Source organism: Macrobrachium nipponense, chromosome 28 (genome assembly GCF_015104395.2).
Source record: "Macrobrachium nipponense isolate FS-2020 chromosome 28, ASM1510439v2, whole genome shotgun sequence".
Taxonomy (NCBI): Eukaryota; Metazoa; Arthropoda; class Malacostraca; order Decapoda; family Palaemonidae; genus Macrobrachium; species Macrobrachium nipponense.
This window is the reverse complement of record NC_087217.1, coordinates 3,746,822-3,774,099: the sequence shown is the minus strand read 5'-3', so window position 1 is coordinate 3,774,099 and position 27,278 is coordinate 3,746,822. Positions and strand designations below refer to the sequence as shown.

Below are 27,278 nucleotides of genomic sequence, written 5' to 3'. Positions count from 1 at the left end.
TAGGTGCAAATGGCTCGTTTTACTCTTTCCTTGTAACAGTATCTTTTATTGTTTTTATTGTTTTTTCTTTTCTCTGGCATTGATGTGCTTCTCACAGGAGTATGTTAAAATGAACTATGGAATTGAAGACTCGCATACTTATCAGTATAGATATAAACAACAGTGGGTATTTTACAATTGCAACCAATTGCATAATTAATCAAGTCTGGCATTCATTGGACAGTTTTTGTTTCTCACTATAAAGAGCATTCATGTAAGATTCTTTTCAAATCATTGCTACCCACATTTTTTTATTTTCTTTTCTTTTACATCATTACAATTGTTGTATCTTTGCTGGTTGATATTTTGGTTATAGTTCGCAATATAATATATATATATATATATATATATATATATATATATATATATATATATATATATATATATTCTTGTATTGAATTTACGATTATTGGGCAAAATTAACTCGATGCGCAGTTTGTCCTTGGAAAGGTCTGTCTGAACTCTAATTTGTACCTTTGTCTCTAAGTAATGGTGTGTCTTCATGCCAATCTTTGTCTATAGATTTGCCCCATGTGCTAAAATTATTTGAATAAATATGTACTCATATATTCAATGCCTGTATATATTTAAATTCCCTATGTTGCGACATGTATATACATACACTCACACACACATATATACATATGATATATATATATATATATAATATATATATATAATATATATATATGCAAGTATATGTGTATATATGTGTGTATGTGTTTGCAGATATAAGTATGTACACACCAGTTATTGTTATGCAGATGGTATGTGTATTAAATGTTTTGTTCAAATTGTTTTTTTTTTTTTGCTGTATATACCCTTCATATTTAGGGTACTGGGTATTTATCAGCAACCTTGAAGAGTACTTGTCTTGTGTAAGTTCTAATGGTTATTTTATTGTAAGTCATGTGTTTGAGATCTTAGTAATGTTATAAAATGTCTGTGCGTTACATTGTGATTAATTTAGCAAAATTTATTACTTTATCCTTATTGGTAATTTATTAGCTATAATTTCAATCATTAATCGTTGATTTTTAACGTTTTAGTGTGATGCTTCTTGATGTTATGACCTGGTTTTGCTACTCTAAGTTAATGTGGAATAGAATGGTATCTACTGTTGCAAGGTTTACAAAAATAAAGAAACTAGCTTCTAATAGCCTACTGCTTTTCAAAAAATTTTTTGAGCATTTTTGATTACATAATGACATTTTCTTTTCTTCACGTCTTTCACAGTTGACGTATTATATATATATATATATATATATATATATATATATATATATATATGTATATATATATATATATGTATATATATATGTATATATATAATGTTTATACATATATGTATATATTTTATATATTTGTGTATATACACATACATACATATATATTATATATATGCATATTTCATATTTGTCTTTGATAAAATCCCTTGCGACTGATCATGATTGATTTATCAGTGACACGATCTTTTGTTTTCCCGCTTCCCATCTTTGGCATGTCTTTCATTACACTCCATTTCCATGTTCTTCAGCACATTTTATGTATTTATACACAGTCGCTCACTAAACTGTCCGTTGTCATTTCAATAGACTTTGTCACTCTACCTTTGAAATGGCCTCCTTTTAATGCTGAATTTGGCAGTGGTCGGTAATTGGGTAAATATTGGCTGATGGTTCTTATTAATTTGTATTCGTTTCAATTTTCAATTTTACTTTCCCAAGTGTGAAGAACATGCTCTTTCCTTTTACCAAAATATCACTTGACACCGGGAATCGTCATGATATACTTTCCTCGTTACTTTTCTCTTAATCTTAGGATCCAAGCAGTAAGGTGTTTTTTTAAACTTCCCTTGGACGTCACCATGGCTTGAATATCTCCGATGAGAAGGTTCTCTTCCTTAAAACACACACATAACACATTTTCAAATGTCCAACGTTTTACTACAACTATGCTTAATGTTCACTGAAGCTTTCATTTCTAAGAAATGGATAAAAGAAAACAATATAAGACCTTCCGGTCTGGAACATAATAATTCCCACCATCCACGAGTTTTTGATATTGCCTTTTCTTGAGAAAAAGAAAAGTACTCATCTCACTATTGTGGTAAGTCATAAATGCATACCTTCAAAGATTCCACAGTAGTTTAACCCTCTGAATCAAACCGTAAAAGTAACTCGCTGAAATGCGGTTGCCATTTTATACAAGATATAACAGCTGTACTTGATAACATACAGTCACTTTTATCCACTACACCATTGTCCATGCATGGTGTTTTTCTTGTGGGTGCGTAAACGTCTTGATAACAAACGCCTAGACGCTGGGAAGCTTATTAAACCCAGTCCGGGATATTCCCAGTCACTAGGAAACACAGTGATGTAAAAAGAAACTTCTTTTTTAAAAAAAGCTCTAGAGGACAGTTGTCCTAATCTTCCGGCCCCATAAGATCCTTGCCTCTTCTTTGGGCCACTTTCGAAAGCTGGATGTCTATGGGGATGGTTGTGTCGTAATGAGATGGCGCCTGGAAGATGATTCCACACGTTCCAGCCACACAGGCGACCATGAAGATCCATAGGAACAGTCGGTCCAGGACCATGGCTACGTATCGCCAGTCATCCTCGATCTGAAAAGAATAGAGAAGAAGGGAAAGGGAGATGAGATGGGCACATTTGTGGACGTCTGTCAAAGTCCCTAGATACAATCTAGGCGCTTTTTTTTTTTAATTCTTTTCGTTTGAAAGAAGTAGTCTAACCTTTCAGGTAAGTTCATAAAAGAAAAAGAAATGAAAAGAACTCTCGGCTCTGAGACGCTGCTGGGAAGATGGCAATTTCCTTAATGGTTTTAGTGAAAGCAACCCTAAGTAGGTTCAATAATCGGGCTTCCCATAACCCTGGGAAATCATTTTTACTCAATAAGGAATTTCCTTGGCTTCTCTTACTGTACACTTTATATGCTAGGTTTGATGTATCTTTAGGTTGCTCTGTATGCTATTCAGTAGTCCTAGTGAAGGAATTTGTTTATGTGATTTTAAACGGACTAAATAAATGGAATGAATAGGATATATTGGAGAAACGGCAAAACAGAATATTGCTTAGGTAACTGGCAACTTGAGTTCCATTTATGCCTGTAAAAAAAATTATTAAAAATCCCTTGAAAGAGAACTTCAAATGAAAGTAGAAAACGTAAAACTGATAGGAAAGCTAAATAAGGTCGTTGAATCAAAAGAAGGATTTATGAATTCTGAGGGAGAAATGCAGGAGAGGGAAGTGAGCGCACTGGACGGTCTATTTCGAGAGATCAAAGAATGTATGTTTTCTTGAGATAAGAGGGTGGCTTTAATGATCTCACACGTTTTAGGTAATGAGGTCAGATTCTCTCTCTCTCTCTCTCTCTCTCTCTCTCTCTCTGATGTATGTAAATATGAATGAACGTAAGTAATTTTTAACTAAAAATGAAGGGGTCGTAACTCAACAATATTTTGCTTGAATATTCTGAGCAAGTGTAGTACTCCTTTCATTGACTGTACAAATTTGTCCTGCTGTGTTAGTTGACAATTGGAGATTAATTATAGATTTTTTGTTATTCTTCATTAATATTTTTTTGCTGCATTAGAAGCAGGTCTTACTGTAGTTGGTTGACTGTTTGAATAGTTTTGTTAAATACTTTCATAGGCTCTACCGTAGACTATATAATCGAAAAACGGGTTCTCAGTAATGGCAGTTAGGGCTAAAGGCTTCATGTTTTTTGGGAATGAAGAGTTGAAAGATTTCAAATTATTTGAAGTCATCTGTACTTATAACTATTGATAAAGGAGACTTAGATAAATAACTATTAATAAGGAGACTTACATAAATAACTATTGATAAGGAGACTTAGATAAATATCTGCTGATAATGAGACTTACATGATTAGATGAATAACTATTAATAAGGAGATTTAGATAAATATCTGTTGATAATGGGACTTAGATGATTAGATGAATAACTATTAATAAGGAGATTTAGATAACTATTCGTAAGAAGATTTAGATAAATATGTATTGATAAAGAGACTTAGGTGAATAACTATTGATAAGTAGACTTAGATAAATAACTATTGATGAGGAGACTTAGATAAATATCTATTGATGAGGAGATTTAGATAAATATGTATTGATAATGAGGCATACATGAATAACTATTGGTAAAAAGATTTAGATAACTATTCGTAAGGAGACTTAGATAAATAAACTATTGATAATGAGACATAGATTAATAACTATTGGTAAGGAGATTTAGATAAATAACTATTCGTAAGGAGACTTAGATAAATAAACTATTGATAATGAGACATAGATTAATAACTATTAGTAAGGAGATTTAGATAAATAACTATTCGTAAGGAGACTTAGATAAAAGCAGACTTAGATAAATAACTATTGATAAGCAGATTTAGTTAAAAAAAAAAACTATAGATGAGGAGACTAAGGTAAAAAACAATGCCATGAGAAAGAAGTGAGTCTGGAAGGAAAGGGAATCTTAAACGCGCTGCACATTTGGATGAATAGGCAGGATTTGGTCCAGTCGCTTATGACTGTTTTAACCTTGAAGCGATGTTTTTTTAAAGAAATCTGAATACTGTCCCAGTATCGAGGATAGCGTTCAAGATGAAAGACATTAAGCTGATGTAATAAATGCAGACTCAGAATTTATGGTAAAGTGGTTTGTATCTGCGAGAAAAGCGCATGAGTTACTGCCATTTATTTTCAGTTGTTTCTTTAATTATTGGTAGAAGCACCAGCGTTTAATAAAAAGTTCTGTAGATGAGAACCTTAAATTATTGACTTAATATGTACCTTGTTTTGATACAAGTTTATCAGCTTAAACGCATTGTGGACTTCGTTATTCTATTTCTTGACTTTTTATTACTAAAGTTTCATAAAAAGGGATTTTATACGGCATATTCTCCGACAGAGTGTTTGTCCATTAATTTGTTAACTAAGTGGTACTAACGATTACGTTTTCCCCCTAAATTGAAATACAATTTGGCTTCTTTGGGTTTTTCCACGACATCGATTAGTATATTTGTAACTATTTTTGTTGTAGACTACAGTGATTTGCTTTTTTTTTTTTTTTTTTTACTTTTAAAGATAGTTGTAGGATGAAAACATTTATTTAAGGCCTGGTAAGTTAGTTGCTGCGATAAGTTGACCGAATGAAAAAAAAAGTCATGTGTACGTCGCTATTTATATTATTAAGTCATGCAGTAGAGAGGACCAGATTCTATAAACGTTAAATTGAGGATGTTAATTATTTATACCACTTACTTCTGAGATTGTTCCAGTTTTTGAACAGCACTGCTTTAGCATATACGGATGAAACTTTGATCAGGCCTTTAATTTCATTTTTCCCGAACATAATGAAAGCAAAGATGAGGCATAGTAATTGTTGCTGAATAATACTTACCTCCTCGAAGGAATCTACGTTTCTCATATGCTGTGCTATATACTGGATGCTTCTGTGGGTGCGGTGTTCTGTGTGTGGTGAACCCTCTTCCAGTTCCGGCACAAAGGCGGGCTCATGGACGTGTGCCTGGGCATGACACTCGGGGGCAGGTAATGCCAAGTGCTCTTCGCCGTATCTGGCTGTGTCATAAGGCGACGGTGGTATCGCAGGGATCTCATAGTTGTCCTCCAGAGGGAACTTGTCGAAACCGTCACTGGACGGTGTCAACGAGGTGTCCCCCCCAGCAGTGACTACTTCAAGGGCGTCGTCGTCCGGTTCCTTCTGGGGCCTCTCCACCCACAAGAACTTGGGAAGCATCTCGATGAAGATCTTTCTGACCCAGGGGGCCATTTTGTGCGTCGACGGAGACCGGAAGTTGACATTGAGGACGCCGATGGTGACCATGACGGAGAGAGTGACGAGAATCATCGTGAAGAGGAGGTACTTGCCGAGGAGTGGGACAGCCAAGGAGGTGGGCGGGATGATCTCGGCCAGCAGCAAGAAGAACACGGTCAGTGAGAGGAGAATGGAAATACACAGAGAGACTTTTTCGCCGGAATCTGAAGGTAAGTAAAACACCAGTACCGAGAGGAAGGAGATCCCTACGCACGGGATGATGAGGTTGACGGTGTAAAAGAGCGTTTTTCTCCTCATCGTAATATTAAAGTAGATGTCATGGTAAGGCTCCTCACAGCAGGGATAAAAGCGTTCGTTCCTGAGGGCAGGTACCTTCAGGATGTCCCACTCGACAGATATGTAGTAGTGAAGTAGATCGATGCCTGGGTCGACCAGGTTACTGCCAGGCTTCTGGTGGAGATGTTGAAGGTTTACCTGAAAAACAAACGAAAAAATGTTTGAAGTTTCCATACCGATAGTTGACTTGTACTTGCAATAGTAACGGCCTCATGGGCAACTTCACTCATTTAACACCGATGTTAAGGCCTTAATGACTTTTCATACCCTCAGTTTCGTAAACCTTATGTGTTGTGTCTCACAGTTTTACTCTCTTGCTGAGGAATTTATACACTACTATGGGGAATTTAATGTGGCTCCTCATTATGGCTTTTATATTGTCAATTTATATAGATTTCCCCGTCTTCTCACACTTGTGGTTAATGTAATCTGATACCTGAAAACACTTCTTGATTACAGAAACAATCGCCATAGTAGTTTCTCCTAGGACCTTTTAAATGGTAAATAGGTACTATAAGAAACTTCTTGGTGCAATTTTGCTGGATTTATGGACCTAAAAAACTTCCGAATGGATATTTTAGCGTTCCACAAACGATGAAAAAGGTACTAAGTTCAACATTTGATCGTTAATTATTTAGTTGTTCAGGAGATACGCGAGAGTTTCTCAAATAAGTAGATATTGTGAAGGGATAATAACATGCATAGGTGGCCAAACTACGAATTACTCGTGAGTTTAGGCATTTTGGTAAATACTATTTTACTAGAGTGGAAAAGGGAAAGGATTTTTTTGCGCTTGTTCTAAATTCACCAAAGATTAGAATTTCATAGGCAGCGAGAGAAAGGCCTTTGTGAAGGAAAGAAAAAAAGAATTACGAATTCAGAAGAGTGACAGTGTAAAGAAAAATGGATGAAAAGGATGATAGAAAGAAATGGCCTCGGTTCTTGGGTTTTGCACAATGCATGAGGAAGGAATTGACCTGAATTTGTGATTCGCTCAGAAAGGGACGAGGTACACAACAAACCAACTTGGGAAAACAGCGTCTAAAGTACGCGCGCGTGAGAGAGAGTAGGAGAGGAGAGGAGAGAGAGAGAGAGAGAGAGAGAGAGAGAGAGAGAGAGAGAGGATCCAGCGTGATTCTTCACTCTAATTACTTAATCAGGCAGTGATATGTTAGGAAAAATTTCAAGTCGCAGAAGGAGCTTTTGTGTAGTTCTCTACGCACGCACATCTATTTATATACATACATATATATATATATATATATATATATATATATATATATATATATATATATATATATATATATATATATATATATATATATATATATATATATATATATATATATATAATCGCAGTACGAGTTTTTGTTTACCTCTTCAAGTCTTCCGCCTTGAGGACTGAAGGAGGTACCGATAAAATAGGAAATGTTGCTAGACCAGGGTGGATGTCAGTCTGAGGCGGCTGGAGACTGCTGGTAGTACTTGCTTGCAGCTTTGGTCGTCATGTTTCTTAGATGAAGCTGCTTCTCCACGTCCATCCAGGATGGCCAGGCATTCCGCGCTTTAGTTTTTCTTTTCCTGGCAACATTTCGTATTTTTCAGTACTTCCTCCAGAGCAAGGGCAGAAGTCTTGAGAGTTAAATAAAGATTCCTACTGTGTTATTCAGTTTAGTTCCAAAGCCGGCAGGTTTTTCAACAGTAACCAGCTTTGGTTTAAATAAAAGAATAACAGTGTCTCAGTTTCTGTTCACCTCTTGATTCCTTCAGGCATGGGAAACGGAGAAGTAATAAAAATATATTGGAAATCTCAGCAGAAAGTTTTATATGCCATGCATGTATTATTAGCATGTCATATATATATATATATATATATATATATATATATATATATATATATATATATATATATATATATATATATATATATATATATATATATATATATATATATATATATATATATATATATATATATATATATATAATATAATATATATATATATATATATATATTATATATATATATATATATATATATATATATATATATATATATATATATATATATATATATATATATACACTAGTATTTATGTGGACACTTTCAATAAGCATTAAAGTTGCAACCTAAGGATGCTGAGACTTCCTGAAGCTGGTCGACGGGATGTCTAAACAGTTTGATCAGTATTAGCTTGGTCTGTCTCATTGCTTCTATAAAGAGGACTTAAATTTAGCCTAAAGTAGGTTTAAACTTTAGCGACTTCTTTATCAATTCATTAAATATCTTGATAATAAGGCATTAAATGCTGTCTTGCGCAAGATTTTGACTAACTTAATAATTTTGACTAACTTAATAATTTTGGCAGCCTCTTGAAATTTGCTTTTCCTTGGCATAAGAAAACTCACTATAAAGAATAAAAGGGGTTGGGGTGGGGGGGGGGGGAGTTTGAGTAGCGAACAGATGGGGTTCAGTCTTGAAAAAATCGACAAGATGGAAGATTTCAAGACCTGAGACAGCTTAAACACCAGACCAAAGTATGAAGCACCCGAATAATGAAAACATTACAGTATCCCAGATTTGGACATGTAATATTAACGCCAAACTTTAATGCTGGTAAAACCTGATAGAGATTTTTCTTTTCTTTTCTTTTTTTTCTTTTTACAATATTTTGGGTACTAGGATTTAAACTAGAATTTGCCATTTCATGTACTAGGATAATTTATCGCCCTTGCGTTAATCTTGATGAAAAAAAAATTGGCATATAGCACTTATTAATGAAAGAATTGTATATATAAAAAAAAATCTTTTCTTGGCTCATGAAAAAAGCCAAACACAGTGATTGGGGCATCTGTTATACCACTAACGCGCTTCATTTTTTTTTCTTTATTTTTACCGTATGGGTAAAAAAAATAAAATTTAAAATCACCATTGCCTTCGGAATTCTTCTGATGAATTCCCTTTTATGCTTTTGAGAATTTTGCCCTTATATGTATGCAACTTAGTGGATATATGAAATGAAAACCCTCCGAAGGCGACACATTGGACGGAAACTGGAATGGGTTGGGAAGCGATAAATTGCAAATATCGCCTCATGAAGTGTGACGTGAATGCTTCAGACAAATCATTTAAAGCCAGTGATACTGCGTGAGTCGTAGATGAATTGTATCAGGTGCTGGTGATAAGCTCTCTCGTGGACTGTCATCTGTTTGGTCGGGAAAATCGAGCAGGAAATTCGGAATGTTGCAAATAACATAGATGGTCATATAATTAAGCCTGAGTAATTTGATCATCTCTGTAAAGCCGGGGGTCTTTCTATTTCTTTGCCGTGTAAATTCATACTGGGCAGTCGTACGATAATTTTGTGGATTCACTTTTAATTAAAGGTATTTTACAGATATGTTGCATCGGATTCTTTTATTTCTTTGTGTCCATGACGCGTAAATTTGTAAAAACTTTCACTATTGCTAATGAATTGAAATTTAGGAGTTTATTCCAGTAAGAGGCTTACCACAAGCAGTTCACTAGATGGAATGAAATTAAGGGTGATGGTATGCCATATTGTTTGTATAGCTTCATTTGGATGTCTGGTGTAAATCAACTAGCGTCAATGGTCAAATAACAGTTATAATCAAGAAATATGTGTAACTGCCTAATTGCATTGTTTTGCTGTTCATAATATTTGATCATGAGCACAAGCATGAGAGAGAGGATATATAATCTCGGTTATAACACTTGCAATCATTACCTTCCCAGAGCACATTGTTTAATCGTTCTGCGACATCAATGCACTCATTGTCTTCGTATTTTATCTTCACTCTTTCGTAATGCTTTTTCTTTCCCTTCTCATTTATATCTGCATTATTTCTCTGAGTCTAATGCATAATCTTGTTGTCATCATATTCTTTTCATTATTATAACAAAACGCTTCATAATTTTTATTCCCTAATCAGTATGGATTTGAATTTTGGAGGATAAAAATGGGAAAATTAATTAATTGAAACGATACGTCTTTTCTTCTAGATTTCTATTCGGTAAAGCCAAGCTTTTTACTGCAGTGATGAAGGCACATAACTTTTCCAGCCAATGTTTGTTAAGACGTTCATCAAGAGAGAAGCAAAGAAAATTGGTAGCCGCAAATACCTTAAATTTAAGAAGTATTTAGAAATGTCAGTTCATAAATTTCATATATTTTCACATTCGTGTCTGGAAAATTTTCAGGATCCAATTTCCAATAAAAGAGGCTCCTTTTTTCTTGCGAAAATTTTCAACCTCGTCTTGAGAAAAGATTTTATAAAAGAAATTAATTTCAATTTCTGCTTTATTTGCTAATTTTTTTGAATTGCCAAGTTGGAAATGTAATAGGAAGTATAATTGTTGTGGTTTAAGATCATTGGCCTAACTTTGATGTTTAGAATAAATTAAGCATTGTTTTTATGAATTTACTGTTAGTTGGAGAGAAGCATTTTACGTTCATATTTTAGTACACTAGAGTTCCCTTAACGTTTTGTCAGTGTGTGATGTAGACTTTACGGTTCAGATGTTGTGATGGATGTGACCAGGAATTTACATTGTAAGCTAAACGAAGTGTTTTAAGTAAAACCACACATCCGATAACTCTTAGCACCCATGTGACTGCGTCAAATGGAGTTTGTTATGTGTCGGTAGCGACAATAATGATTAGACAAAATAAAAACGTATTTACTGACAAATTTCAGGGTGAAGACGAAGAGTTCCTTAGTAGAACGTGCCAAGTACTCGTGTAGATACGGAAGTTTAACGAAGGTTAATAAAATATAAGAGAAAATATTTGGAAAACGTCTGGTAATGTTACCAAAGTCATGTATCAAAGTATTATCATTTACATATTCTTAGACCAAAAGAAGAAGAGATAAATGGCCGTGAAAAGGGGGGAGTGGTCAGAAAGAACAGAAGAAGAAGAGAGACAATTCCGTGAGTAACAACATTTCAGTGAGGTCATTAGAGATATGAGGGCAATTATGTGACTGGCATATCCGAAGCTGAAAAAGACACGAATTAACAGTAACGGAAGTGGTATCTCTAATAAAGAAATTGAAGAGTTGATGGAAAACACCAGGTGAAACTGAAATGACATCACGTTTGCTAACTAGAGTATGGAATGAGGAAAAACAGCCGGATGATTTGGAACTGAAAATCATTGCGAAGGTACTAAAGAAAGGTAACCCGAATGAGTAATGAAATTTACTCAGTATGGTTATTAATAATCTGGAAATTGCTTAAGTGCTTTCTAGATGAATCGTTTTTTTTTTTTTTTTTTTTTTTTTTTTAGAAAAGGCAATAGTTGCAGAGATCTAATATTTGACTTAAGACATAGAGTGCATGTATGGAATTTAAAACCTGTTTCTGGCGGACTTTGCCGATTCCTATGAGTTTGAAAGCGTTCATAGACCAGTATTGTACGCCTTTCGTCCTTTTGATATTCCCGTTGAGTATGTAAAGCTAAGTGAAATGATCCTTTACGACATAAATGCGAAGGTTATGTTAATGGGGTCTTGTCACCTGAATTCATAGTAAATGCTACAAGGGGAAGGTATTTTACTTTTCTGTTACCCTTCTTGTAGCTTTTGTAACCCTTCTTGTACCCTTTTATTAAAGGAAAAAAAAGCAGAGATGGAAGAGGTTTAAATCGAAGTAACAATAGAAACCCAAACAGACTTGGAATATGCAGGTGGCCATTTAATCTGCAAAATGCCAAAACATTTCCAATTCTTGCTTAATAGAATGCATCAAATATCCAAACAGATTTGACTCAAAATAAATGAAAAAAGTAATGATGATAAATTATCCACAAAATGGTAGAATAGCTTTAGATGGAGAAATGGTCAATGGTCAATGAATCGTGTATTAACAAAGTAGTCTCTTTTAAATGTTGAGGAACAATCATATCCAGGATAGGTTTTCTTAAGTTGGAGTTTATTGAAAGACTAAAGAAGGATTAAAGGTTTAGATATCAAATAGACTGAAATTGCTTACGAAAGTACGATTTTACATAAATCTAGTGCTACACATATTAATCATGATGTGACAGTGAAGCAACATCTGGAATAAAATTGTGTGAAGTTAAGAATATATACAAAAGGAGTGTATTAGGGGTTAGATGGCATGATAGTTAGAAATGAGGCCATAATGATAATTACTGGGGTTCCATATGTAGATGATATAACAGTAAATGGAGATGGAGTATCCTCTACACATCCCCAGGAGGAATGTTATGTAACAGCGTCAGCCGGAATTCTCTGAGCATTAGAAGTGTTAGAAGACACATACCTACGTGGACAATAAGTATGATAAGTAAGTCTGGAGATGGATGGAGATTTGTTGGGGATATAGCACAAGGAAGGTTTGTGTAGCAGAATCTCACAGAGACCCTGTAATTCAGGCATGGTTGGAGAGGATAATATTGAATGTTGGTGCATTGGAAAAAGCCTTGAAACTTGGTATCATAAGTAATATTGGTATTTATTTATATCAATAACTAGGATATGTAAATATCTTACAAATAACACAGTTGATTTTTGATTATATATAATGCAAAGGTTGTAATAGAGAAAAATTATGAGAACATTACAACTTTAGCTGAAAGCACTTAAAATTATATCTCTTTAGATGATTGAGAAGGATTAGTTTGACTAGAATCTTTAAACCCTTATTTCGTATAGTTATTCGCAGATAGTTTTACTGGAGACATTGTAAATGATTCAGTTAGTCTGTCTTACTGCCGTTGAGCTTGCGTTGTTGTTTATTTAACGAGAACTCGCATTGCCACTGTTTTTATGTATACTAGTTGGGTAGAAGGCTCGCGGCCCGGTTTGTTTTTCTCATTGTGTAGGAAAATGAGGAAAAATGAGTCCCTTTTATGAAGAAACGTTGTTTTTGTGCATCCAGAGTAATTAGACGAGGGGCTATTATAAGGGTATTACGCGTTTGCGATAGAATCCTTTTATGCAAAAATGCGAAGTAGGGAAACCTTACATGACCCTCTGTAACAGTAATAGAATTAAAATTTAGTTTTGAAACAAAAATGCATGCAACTTTAAAATATAGCATTTTATTGACGTTTTTATACGGATAAAAATATTTTCCAATACTGTTTTGATCTTAAAAGTGTAAAGACACATTTGTTGGTTTTTTAAGATCTCTATCTTGGGAAACTTATTTTTATGTTCTAATGTTAGTTTTTTTTCCTTCTAATGTCATGCATTCAGAATACGCATGGAAATATAAGTACATGACGATTTCTTTAGACGATGCGTTACCCCTCACGAAGAATTTATAAAACTTTATAGGATTACTAATCTTTTGGTATGCAATTTAAAGGTCTAATCTAATTTTTTAAAAAAATTAGCAGAGAGGCAAAGTTCTTGACGGCTACCATTTGTTGGTAATATACATTCAGCACTGTAAACTATTTCATTTTCACTATAAAGTCTTCGTAACAATGCAACAATGCCTTGAATCTCTCTCTCTCTCTCTCTCTCTCTCTCTCTCTCTCTCTCTCTCTCTCTCTCTCTCTCCTCTCTCCTCCTACCTCCTCCTCCTCCTCCTCCTCCTTCTTCTTGTTCCTTGTTTTATGTAAGTGTAATCGGATAGAATTATCTTTAGGTGTATTAAACGATCAACTTTCATTCTTTTCGTCTAGAGAAACTTTTTACTGAGAGTGGTATCAAGCCAACCTACAAATCCATACGGAAAGGCATTGGGATGTGGCGTCACTCACCTTTCCGTTCTCACAAACATGTTAGGGTGAACGGTTAAAATCGCGCCAGGCATGAACAAGAGACACATAACCGAGATATCAGTATAAGGCGATTAATTGCAAATGACCAAATTTACCCTAATTTTGGAATTGGTTTTGGATGGCCTTGTTTCTTTGTGGACGAGAGCACTTTAAAAGAAACGTCTAGTGCTGTTCCCTTTCTTCCAAAAGCTCCGTCCCAAAATAGAAATAAAAAGAAAATAGCTGTGAGGGATGGATGCTTCTTTACATATGCCATGAAGAATGAGAGAGAGAGAGAGAGAGAGAGAGAGAGAAACCTCTTATGACACACAAGGGTTGCTTATGTAAATGGCGTCTGATGTAGGAAACAAGAAAAAAGATTAAATGTGATCTCTTCCCTTTCAAAAGAGGAAGGCTTTTGTGTTGCCTTTAAGTTTTATGTACCTCCAAAGGTTTTTATTGGTCTTTTATTTGTTTTGTAACTTAGATCCATTTTTGACCTGTTATCATGTATTTTATAGGATAATTTAAGATTATGTGTTCAGTTTTTGAGCTCATTACTTATGGAATCATGAAAAAAAGAGAAAAAACACGTTCTTTGTTCTCTTTACGCGTCATATGGAATAATAGGTCAGGAGAGAAGTCCAGAATAAAAGAGGCAAAGAATGAGTGGAGAAGAAAAACAACGGGAAGGACTAATGAGAAAAACATTTTTCTTTCTTCCAAATATAAGACTATGCGGATTCTCTCTCTCTCTCTCTCTCTCTCTCTCTCTCTCTCTCTCTCTCTCTCTCTGTATATATGTAGTGTAGGCGGGAAGCTGGGTCGGAAATGAAAGGTTTTATCAGAGCAATATCAACCATGATGTTCCGACATTCCTACCGACAATGAATGCGAGGTTGGGGCTGGGCTGGAAGAAGGCCGGGGGGGGGGGGGGGGGGGATTCCCGTGGTGGGTGTGTGATTGGGTTAGTGGGTGATGTCCTTCGCCTCCCATCCCTTACTTATATCTCACCCTTTCTGGGTAGTAAATATTTTTTTCATGGTATAGTGTTAGGGCTTCTATTTTTTTTCATGTATTATTACCAAGTCACATTTTTGTCACTGCTCTGATAGTTTTGTTATTTATAAGGGACATCTTATTCCTGTTATACATTCCAACTCATATATTATTATGATAATATATATTATATATATATATATATATATATATATATATATGTGTATGTATGTATGTATATGTCTTTACACTCTCTCTCTACATATATATATATATATATATATATATATATATATATATATATATATAACAGAGAGAGAGAGAGAGAGAGAGAGAGAGAGAGAGAGAGAGAGAGAGAGAGATGTGGTTGAGTGGTACAGATCTCGACTCAAGTTTGTTAGGTCCGTGATTCGCTGCTGACTTATCGCCAACCTGTCCGCCCAGTGAAAATGAGTACCAGCATCTCATGGTTTCAAAAAGGGTGTGGGAGACATCTGTAGCAACTTCTTCCCTAAAGATTTAATGAGAAACCTGAAGGTTTATACCCTTCTGACGCCATTCCTTCAAAGGTATTTTTTATTTTTTTAATATACGTACTTTATAATGACACACCCGTTGCGCATGATATGAGAATTGCGGGCTCATTTGGAAATGTAAGATTTGTTTCTACAAAGACATTTTTTAATAAAGGCATTACCGAAACCTAGTTTTTTCATAAATAGTCCTGCATTTCCGAGGATGTTAGCTTCGATGTTAACCTGTAAAAGGGATGAAAACTGATGTACAGATCTAAAGAGAACACCATTACTGCTGAGGTAGCAGAATTATCGGGAGATAAATCTAGAATACATTTATCTCTTCTTTAACTTTTTCCTTGGCTGAAGCTCTCTAAAGCCTCTTCTACTATTCATATTCCATTGGATCTTACCTCGTCGGTAATTTCTGGCACGACTGCAGAGTTTATATTCTCATTTGTTGTTTGCTATAAATTAAACCTGTACTTTGAGGTCGTTATTTGAATTTCTTCTCATATAAGGTTAGATTTAGTTTTTTTTTTTTTTTCACTCACTCTGGGAGTAAAACTACAAATTACTGTTTTGTTGTTGTAGTTCTTGTTGGGGGTGGTGGGGGGGGGGGGGGGGTTGTTGGTAGTAAACTCTAATAAGGTCTGATACAAGTGTTCCGAGTTGAGTAAAGATGCAGGAAATTTAGGATAGAATATTTATGATATCTTCATTAGACTGTAATGTAAAAAATAGATAATGTGCATGTTAAGCAGTGCAGAAAAATAATTTCTAATAAAATGTAGCATATTTTTTAAACTTTCGTTGGTGAAACAACTCGCTATTTGGCCATAGATTTTAGCGCATTTTAATTTATTTGATGTACTGAATTTAGAGGCTATATTTCTGTTCAACTAGTTATTTTGTTTCCACGTATAACTGAGAAAATATGAACGTGTTTAATTTGTGTCCGTTTTATTTGATCCATGTTTGTATGAGTAGTACTAATTTTGAGTGTTAGTTACGAAGACCACTTCACGTTAAGTTAGGAATATACGTAATATTTGCAACTTATACATAAGGGGAAAATCTTGCACGCGTCTCTAGTAAGCTGGAGGTCGAATCACGCCTTGTTTTAGTTTATAGCTGTTTGGCAGTCCAATGATTATGAGAGCTTAGGCATAAATTTTTGTTACCTCTGGTTGTAACTGTTTTTTAGGACAGACTTGAAGATTGTGACTAATTTCATCACTTTTACCTTATGTCCCTGAACCTTTTTCGACGAACTCGTATATTTGTTGGATTTCACTTCCTTTCCCTTACCGAGGTTCTTGAGCATGGTCTCTCCAGCATGACACTTTTCTAACATTATCATGAAGCCTGGCGAGTTTGAAGAGTGTCATCATCGTTTTTGCATAATGTATTTGAAAGTTAACTAGTCTGGAACTCCATTTTTAATCGGAAACGTACCACTTCTCAATCTAAAACGTATTGTGTAAGACAGTGATCCGGCCAGATTTTAGGTGGGTATCAACTTGCTTTTCGTTTTACAGAAATAGATATGAAATTACAGAGCCGTGTAAATAGAAAGGTTCGTGTGGTTGAACATAACTTCATTGGCTTTTCCTATGTTGGGGACGGAAGAATTGAGGTACAACCCCATAGCATTTACTGTTAAATTTTATTGTGTGTGTGTGTGTGTGTGTGTGTGTTATTGGCTGAAATTGCCAAGATATAGTTAAAATACTATGTGATAAAAATTCTTTAATCGTTAGTTTGTTCAAAATATCGCATTACATAATTCTACCAAATAGCATATGGTGTTGTGGATTCTGGTAGGTAATAATGGCTCATCTGTCCTTCTAAGAAACCTGCATACATTCATTATCTTAGACTCTTAAAAATACTTGACTTTTCTATTTCATTGCTACCTTTCGTGTAGACTTTTAGGCTTGTTACTGCGAATGACAAGGAAACCGGTTTTTCGTTTGCCGAGGAAGAGGCGTAGAAGTTGTACACATATGCAGAGAGAGAGAGAGAGAGAGAGAGAGAGAGAGGTTGTGTACCAGATGCCTTTAACGGTCCTAACCTAGAAAGTATTTGAAATTTATGTTTGCACTTAATATTTTCTCCCTCTGCATTGCATCTTTCATATTATTTATTTTTAAGGTGGGGCTACTTTTAAGTCGCGGTGCATGAGTGATATATATATATATATATATATATATATATATATATATATATATATATATATGTGTATATATATATATGTGTATATATAACGTATTCTCCCTAGCCGCAGACACCTGAGGCACACTTTAGTAAAAATGAATAACTTGGAGTCTTCTAAGGATGACCTTTGAATTTACATCATGTCCGTTACGTCAAGGAGTCATGGACAGGTCTCTTTATTGTACTTTCTACGTATATGATTGTAAGAGCTTGTCAACCATTTTTGAATGCATAGGCCAGTGACACATGCAACCCAATCATTGTCTTTATCTATATCAGGCCTGAAGCAAAGAGGAGAGAGAAGGGGTTTGGAAAAAGAATAGGATTTCATCCTGAAAAAAGACAGATCTGCTATTTGAAGGCCAGGTCTCGACTGTTGGAAAATGGAAGCGAATGGCGAGACACGGACTTGCCAGTATAAGGAGAAAAACAATTATCGTCCGTACAATCAGGTGATTACTGATTTCCGCCGTGAAAATTATATAGAAGAGGCACTGGGAAACCGCCTGAGAAGATACCGAACGTGCAGTAATCAAGTCACAGTCCTCACTTGGGTTTTCTTTTCAGTATATTGTAAAATTCGAATATTTGGGTGCCTATCATTTGGGACGTCTTAAAGCATTTATTATTTTAATTGATTATTGTTCAATAGCAAATGAGACAAGAAATTGTGCGCTCTTATCTGAGGGCCGAAAAATACAGTCCGGGAAGGTGTATTTGTTCAGGTTCACCGTGGAAGAATGTGTTGTTAATTTGTTTCTGTGACTCAGTAGTATATTGGTATTGAAAGAAACGAGCAATGAATAGTTTTCCTCATTACGTAGGTCCAGATCAGTTTACCGTTATTTTCTATACTGCACCTGGTCTTGTATTTCGTTCATTGCATGAGAGAAATGTGTGTCGCCAACAGTTTATTTGTCCTTGCTGGATCGTTTATGAAACTATTCTACAGGAGTGCATATTACTTATTTGGTTGAAAAGAAGAATGAAACTGCAACTCTAAGTTACGTTATTCCGTAATATAGTGCATTGTTCACCTTCCACCTCATATACATGCATGAATTTCCTGTAAAAGTATTGGAGACCCTGCAGACCAGCTGGAGATATACGAAGAACGTAAACGCTGGCACAAATAACATTATGGCACTGTTAATCCTGTTTTCTTCAGACGCGTCTCGGCTTCTATCTTAGCAATAATTATAAAGTCCAGAGACGCGGAGGCTGCAGTCGTAAGTGTGGTTGTAAATTTAATGCGAGAACCCACCTCAAGACTTTTAAATCTGCGAAATGAGACTCAAGCCGTAAATGCTGCCATAAACTTATGAAGGGATATAAAATCAGCTGTTTAGGATGCGAGGTTTCTTTCATCAATCTCTCTCTCTCTCTCTCTCTCTCTCTCTCTCTCTCTCTCTCTCTCTCTCTCTCTCTCATGATAATTCGTAGGGGAATGTGTATGCATTTCATATTATTTCTATTAACGTTCAGTAAATAGTTTATGAACTGATTTGCCTCTGTTGAAGTTAAACATCTTTTGAATTATTTCATCTTTTTGTACCGCAAGAAAGACGTATGCTTGAAGCCCTTATAAAGGGACTTGACTATATTTGTTATATTTAAAAAGATTAACTTTTTGTATAAAAACTGGAAAAATGCACAATATTTGTCATCCTTAACATAAGTTTAATGACGGCAATATCTTACGATCCCTCATGACATTTATGCAGTTTTGATAGTTTAAATTCGTTTTGCTTTCCTTTCAAAAGCGTGTTTTCGGCGCAGGTACAAGCATTCGTATCATTTCCACATTCCATTACTAAAGCAACAGCAGCAACAGGCATTAAAACCACAATTGGAAAAATAGGAAATGTGAAATGGCACACTATTGTCATTGGCAATAAACGATATCTTTCTTTTTTGAATCAGTAACATTGTAAATGTAATTCATTTCTATTTTCCAGAATTTTATTCTGCCCAATTCCAGGTTTTCGTTTTTTTTTTTTGTTCATTCATTAATTTTTAGTAACGAGACCGGCCATGTGTATGATATTTACTATTAATATTTGAAAGCGTTTTGCTGGATAACCATTATCAGGAAATTGCACTGTACAAAAATGGTTTTTGATAGGGTCTTGCTTTGGCGTATATCATTGTAAGTGCTCCCTTATGGGTTTCTCTTTTGCCCAAGGGCAGTCAAAGATTATATAATATTAATTTGTTACATACTGGCTATCGAGCTTTTCTATACCAACCTTTTTACTATTATATTCCCTTTAAGTGCTACTGTTAAATCTAATTCGTGTTATTTCCAGTGGCTCGTATCATGTCGAATTCTGTTGAAGAGAGGAAAACACTAAGGAACTGAAATGGTTTTTCACCATTTTAGCTTTTTTAGCGGCTACCTAATTTATTTCTATTACGAACCTATTACATTCCGGTTGAAGTAGAAGTTGTCATACAAAGTTATCAAGTTATGATGGAGAAGTATACCTTTTTGCTTTGCAATTTCGTAGTTATTTTTAGATTGATCATGAATTAGTGTTGTTTCTTTGTCCGTTTTTGTTAAGACACCGAAGGTGTGAAAGATTCAGTTCTTTCCCTATGACAATTTTTTTCCTCAAATTAGGTGACAATTTTCATTTGTGAATTGAAATATCTAGAGACAAAAAGGACTAGGTAAAGGAGACATGGTTTTGTTTTTGTTTTATCTGTTGCGGGTTGATAGAGTTCATCATGTTTAATTTGAAAACACAGCCACTTAGCTTACCATCGCTTCATAGCAAAGATGTTTTTCGTTCAAGGGCCAGTAATATCGGTGGTAACCTAAATTATTAAGGGTAGGCTCCACTTTGGGGGGTGCCGATCGTAAAAAATATTTGCCAAAAATACACTAATCAAGACAGGCTAATGAAATTTTCAGGCATTATTAGCACTATAATAATGCATATTCCCTGTGAGTTTTATCATCCTACAGGGAAAATTAATGATTTTATGAAAAAAAATGTGAAAAAACGGAAATTTCCGGCCCCTCGTACTGAAGGTTATTTGGTGATTGGTGAGAAACTACAGTCTTGAATAGAAATTCGGTCTGACAGAATGTTGGTATATCCACCTGGAACATGCACAAAAAAAATTATCAAAATAGAACAGTAAATAAGCATGTAATAACAAAAAAAAGAGCAACAACTTTGTAAGTTCAGCGAAAGCCCCGCCGAAATAGCAGACTATAGCTAGGAAGAAATATTCAGGAAAAAATCAAATCTCGATTTAGGGACAAAACCTTTTGAGAGTTTGTAGTTAATATGTCACTTGATAGCCTAAAACATCTAAAATTATATTATTTAGGACAATCAAAAGAAAAAACCCCCCCCACCTTTTTTTTTTTTTTTTTTTTTTTTTTTTTTGGAGGTGGGTTTTTCTTTGATTGTCCTAAATAATATAATTTTTAGATGTTTTAGGCTATCAAGTGACATAATAACTGCAAACTCTCAAAAGGTTTTGTCCCTAAATCGAGATTTGAATTTTTCCTGAATATTTCTTCCTAGCTATAGTCTGCTATTTCGGCGGGGCTTTCGCTGAACTTACAATTTTTGTTGCTCTTTTTTTTGTTATTACGTGCTTATTTACTGTTCTATTTTGATAATTTTTTTTGTGCATGTTCCAGGTGGATATACCAACATTCTGTCAGACCGAATTTCTATTCAAGACTGTAGTTTCTCACCAATCACCAAATAACCTTCAGTACGAGGGGCCGGAAATTTCCGTTTTTTCACATTTTTTTTCATAAAATCATTAATTTTCCCTGTAGGATGATAAAACTCACAGGGAATATGCATTATTATAGTGCTAATAATGCCTGAAAATTTCATTAGCCTGTCTTGATTAGTGTATTTTTGGCAAATATTTTTTACGATCGGCACCCCCAAAGTGGAGCCTACCCTTAAGAGTGGAAAGTATATTATAAGTTGTTTTATTTTTTAGTAATATGTCTTAAGAGCGCATTTTATATATATTGATTTCTATATAGTATTTGTCTACATATATGGAATCGTTAGTTGTTAAAGGCTTTATATAAAAATGCTGATTGCAGGAATTTCAATCCAAACTCCGTCTATCTTGACCTGTCTGTTGTTACTGCAGAGCATAACTATATTCGAAGGGCAGTAAGGTTTTTGGTTACCTTAATTGTAAAGTAGGCAAATGTCTATAGGGTTGTGGAAATGCTGGTTGCTGTAATTTCAGACTAAACTCCGTCTTTCCAGCTCTGTTTATTGTTGATGTATCTTTCACTTTTTAAGCCCACAAGAATGGACATTGACTTGAGCCCTTGCTTCTTAACGGCCAGGCTACTATTAATAATTAGCTATGTAGTTTTTATGCCCTTTCTATTTCACTTCTTGCATCCTTTATACCTTGAGTGAAGAATGGTCCAGACTTGTGCAAATTAAATTGAATGTTTCCTTTGACTGGCTTAAGCTTCATATTATTAGTTAATAATTTAGCATCTTGCTCTCACTAAAGGATTCCCGTTTGCATGAAGGACATTGCACTGCATGAATTCGAATATACCATCAGCCTACCAAGCTTTTTTTTTACACAATATCTAAAAATATCCGATGTTCCCAGGAAATTAGGTATGTAATTGTAAGCTCTCAATATCTATACAATTTTCTACACAAAAGACTGAATGAATACCACTGTTGCTCCTCCATTCTGGTAATGTTGGTGTGCATGGATGTCAGTTATTTAGACAAATTCTGCAAGTAGTGGTGATTTTTGTCCTTCACGCGAAGCAGTTTTGTTACATTAACAGTTGCCATATGTTCAGTTTATCGATGTTCTTTAAGCTCCTCTACAACTGTGAGAATCTGCCTTTGACAATAGTGTCAGCACCTCTTTTGAATATGCTTTGCATCCAGGTTTTGTATGAGTTGCCTAACGATTTACTCAATATCCTCTGTGGTAAAACTGAGAGTCTTCTTGACGGTGAAGTTGAGATTCTTTTTGATGGTAAAACTGGTAGTTTTTTTACGATAATGAAACTGGGACCCTTCTTGACGGTAAAACTGAGTCGTCTTGGTGTCTAACTGAGAGTCTTGTTGGTAAAACTGGGAGTCTTGTGGATGGTTAAATTGGGAGTCTTCTTGAAGGTGAAACTGTATCTGGAAGTTTTCTTGTTGGTAAAATTTGGAACCTTCTGAATGGTTAAATTGGGAGTTTTCTTGAAGGTGAAACTGTATCTGGGAGTCTTCTTGATGGTAAACCTTGGAGTCTTCTTGATGATAAAACAGGAAGTTTTCGTAATGATTAAAGTGAAAATCTTCTTGATGATAAAACGGCAAGTCATCTTAACGATAAAATTCAGTTTCTTGGCGGTAAAACTGGGAGTCTTATGCCCGACTCACATATTGGCGATTCAGGCCACGCACGTCGTAGTAGCTGGTTTTTGTGATCAGTGCCATGAGTCATATTCCTTGTAGATCATGCCCACCCCCCGCAAAAAAAAAAAAATATTGACAGCTATGTAACACATTTGCGATTCGAACCAGCGCATGTCGTAACTGCCGAATTACGCCATTACGATGCAGTTACGACCAAATTGCCATGAATCATAACCTCGTTGCCAAGTTTGGCAATGTGGACCAAGTGATGGGGGATGTTTTAAATGAATGGCGGATGTCGCAATCGCACCTTACGATTTGTGCAATCTAATTATGACAACTGGCGAAGCCATTGCGTCAGTGTTGCGTCTTATGCAACGACATGGCGACAAATGACGACTGTTGCAACTTGACTGCATATGTGTTAGGCCATTTGCACAACCACCATCACTTGGCGCAGTCGCTAAACTCTGCGATGCGGCGATTGGTCGTAATGGCGCCGTAATGAGAAATTTTTCGGCCGTTACGACTTGCGTGGTATTGAATCACCACTGTGTGAGTCACAGATTATTAACGGTAAAACTGGAAGTCCTCTTGACGGTAATACTACCACATTGTCTCTATTTTTCATATTTGGTAACCCATTCTATGGAAGCTTCCTTGGCAAGGTATTGGTAATATTAGAAGTAATAGAATGTGCAAGCACTTATTAAGGATTCTTAACTTGCACAACTACAGTCACTATTTTGATTTAATGAAAATTTTAAATTGCTTAAGGATACCGGTGTTTTCTCTCTCTCTCTCTCTCTCTCTCTCTCTCTCATTTTATTAAATTTCTTATTGATGTTTGGTATCCGTGTAGCCTTTCTAGTTGGTTTTTGTATACCTCAATTGTATCAACTAATTTTCCTTTGCTTCTGCTTCATATCCTGTTTGACATAATTATGCTTATTTCGTAAAAAATGATGTTTATTTCGTAAAAAATGATCAATTGCTATTTTGCAGAGGTCACTAGAATATAGATTGCGAAGATCTCGAAATAAATCGGTTGGAGTTAAATGTAAGCAATTACCTTTAAATTTCGAAGTAAAATTTATTCGATATTTATTTGACTCCAGTGAAAGAACTACAGTCTTTCTTGGGCCTCTCTCCTCGTCGTTTTCTGGCCAAATCAAATAACAACAAATAATCCGAGATTTCCTGTGACGTGGTGACGTCCAAGTGCGTAATGGCTCCTCAGGTTTGGTCCAATCGTCCCAAAGGGACCACCTTGGGCGGGGTCATAACTCTCCCAGATCGCAGATAAAGAATGAAAAGCAAGTTCTATTTCAGTTCCAAATTCCTCTTTACCTCTGGGAGGAGAAGTCGAGATTGGCTCTTTCATCCAGATCAAAGGTCCGAACGGTTAATGCATTACCAAATTAGTAATGTAAGCTATCCAAGTTTTCCAGTAATTTTTTTCTTCATCTCATTCTTTTTCTTTTATTTAGCGAGAATTCAGTTCATTACATTTTGCGCTGACGAGGATTTCTGGATAAGGTTCGATGGAATTCCTGCATGCACAACATTTTTAGAGCATTAGGGAATTTAGGTTTTGATTTTAATTTTTCATATACGGGTGCTTATGAATGTACTGCAGTTTTGCACATAGTGCAGACACGCATTAATCAACCTCTTTATAGAAAAAAATATTTAATTCCTTTTAAAGTTTTGACTAACTATATAAAAAAGAAAGGCAGAACGTATTATTTGTTATACTCATATTCGTGGAACACAACGGTATTAAGATAATGAAGCATCAGGAGTATTCTTGTAATTAGGTGTCGTTTAATATCCAGATGCGTTCTAAGGAGCAGCGCTGTACGAAAAGGTCAAGAATCTGGTGGCTTTGTTTTGTCATCTCATATGCGAGGCTGATGAAAGACAGAAATAAACAATTGAAAAAAATTTACTATTGATGAAAAGTAGGTGTTAAGATATTTTTATTCATTTTATTTTAATGGCGAATAATTGTTTCTTTTATATAGATTATTTCATTGTATGGACAGCGCACTTTACCATGAAATGAAGACATACAAAAGCTAAGAGGTTGAATGACGAAATAATGAAATTGATGGGTTATAATGTACATGAAAGTCATGTCGAGATTGAGAGAGTAGGCTACAAAAGATTTAAAGTAAAGAACGAGAAGTGGTCATACAGGTGATAAATTTATGAAAGAATGGATTCATGGGAAAATTGATAGTAAAATAGGCAAGAAGGAGCATCAGCGTAAAATATGTTGGTACAAGAATAGGACAGAATTTTTATGACAGCAGTTGAGTCTTTTATTTTGGACATTAAAGTGACCCGCAAACTACCTGTGACGCACTTCGTCAAGCAGATGTATCATATGCTTGAACTTTTACTATTTAAAATGGTCTGTCTAAATACTATGCAAAATACGTCGATGTTGCAGTGTTGACAATGAGAACATTTCGAAGGTTGTAAGTCATAAATAATTTGAGATTCCTTTTCCTGTCTAGTGCATTATTTTCTGATTTATTATTATAACGTTAATGAGTGGAAGTTCCGGATCTGTATACTTTGTGATATAAGGTGGTAATACTTCTTTTCCTACAATACTTTGACTTACTGGCATATGTATTCGAAGTTTTCGATCCGTGAGAAGCGTTCATCGTGAAAAACTGTTGTTCTCAAAGGGGACTTTGGATCTCAAAGTTCAAAATATAGTTCGTCCCTTGTTCCATGCTTTATTTCGTGCCAGTCAGCTGTCAGAGTTTTTATCATGATCGTCATAAAACTTAAATGATTGCCTACTTTGTTAAATTTCAGAAATTGGTGTTACAGGGTATTTTTAAGTCTGGCCTCTGCAATTAGACATTTACTGTCTCTCAACTATTTTTCATGCATTTATGTGACTCTCATGAAATTTCATTAACTTTTGTACTTGCTATCTCTTATTCATTTAGGCTGTGGCTTCTCAACTTCACTTGAAAGTAAACCTCCACCTTGTTATGGACTTGTTAACTGGCTCAGTTTGTGTCACCGCTTCGTTCTCTCCTTTGTCATTTGTCACAATTCGGGGTTTCTCCCTTCTCCCAAGACCAGCAAATTGGCTGACAGCAGTCTGTTTCAGGTTGAAAGTTATATTAAATTTGGTATATGTATTTCGGAGTTATTGCTCCTTATAATCAATGCCAGTCATGTGATTGACTGAGCTTTGAGAATTTCTGTTCATTCATTAATTTCCAACAGTTACTTAACCTGAAAAGTTTAATGCTGCATATTCAAAGTTTTTATTTACCTATGCACTTAACTTGACCATTAAGCACTTTTATTATTAAGCACTTTTATTAGTGTCATCAGCTAAGTTTCTCCGCTTTTATAGTTATGCCATCTGATTATTGCGTTTGATTCCAGCGTTCATGCTCTTTCCATTACCCATACGACCAAACTTAACGTTCTGTTTTTATAATTTAAATGTAAGAAGTGTGATAATTTAGTTTTCTCTTGCAGAGATTTATCTAAAACTTTTCAAGAATGATTTATTACTGTAAAGGCTGGAGTATTTTTAGAAATAAAGTGACGACAATTTCTATGAAAATATTTGCGTGTATTCTTGCATGTATTAACTTATGGATATTCGTGGCAAATTATTTTTTATCGCCTTACTACGAAGATGACTCAAAAGGTAATTGTATTGACTTGGTAATCTCTCCTGAGTAACTTGAATGATTTCAGATTTGGAAATGTCCGTTGAGAGAGAGAGAAGACGAGAGAGAGAGAGAGAGAGAGGGGGGGAGAGAAGAGGAGGGGGGGGGTGGCGGGGGTGGTGGGGTCACATTGTAATCACCAAGAACATCTCCTGCTGGTCATCGGAAGACCACAAACAATTATCAGAAATCCCGTGTGATAGATGTTAGTGGCACTTAAGATAGACGTTAACTGCCAATGAGGAAACTTTTAGAAGAAAATTTCCCAAGTTTTAATGATGACAAAGAGCCTCTTCCTATTAAATGATAATTATCATATATAAGGGGCTTTCTTTCAAGTTGATGTCGAGTTCTTTAGAGATCGGTTGTAATTGCTCACCGGCTTCACAAACCGACTAATTTATTTTGCTAATGCGTGATTGGTTATGTTTTGAGTATATGAGTGTTACTATATTGCATGCGTATTTATTCA

At 35.2% G+C, this 27,278-nt stretch overlaps 1 protein-coding gene across 1 annotated transcript in view; it reads right to left on the bottom strand.

The window, feature by feature from the left end:
• Positions 1-724: 724 nt before the first annotated feature.
• The window catches only part of LOC135201373 (acetylcholine receptor subunit alpha-like 1), a 462,242-nt gene continuing 435,688 nt past the window's right edge, over positions 725-27,278 (bottom strand). Inside the window, exons 5-6 of the mRNA XM_064230221.1 lie at positions 5,487-6,356; positions 725-2,665 (exon numbers count right to left, since the gene is read on the bottom strand). Coding sequence (XP_064086291.1) covers positions 2,468-2,665; positions 5,487-6,356 — 1,068 coding nt within the window. The 3' untranslated portion in view covers positions 725-2,467. The remainder of the gene's footprint in view (positions 2,666-5,486; positions 6,357-27,278) is intronic.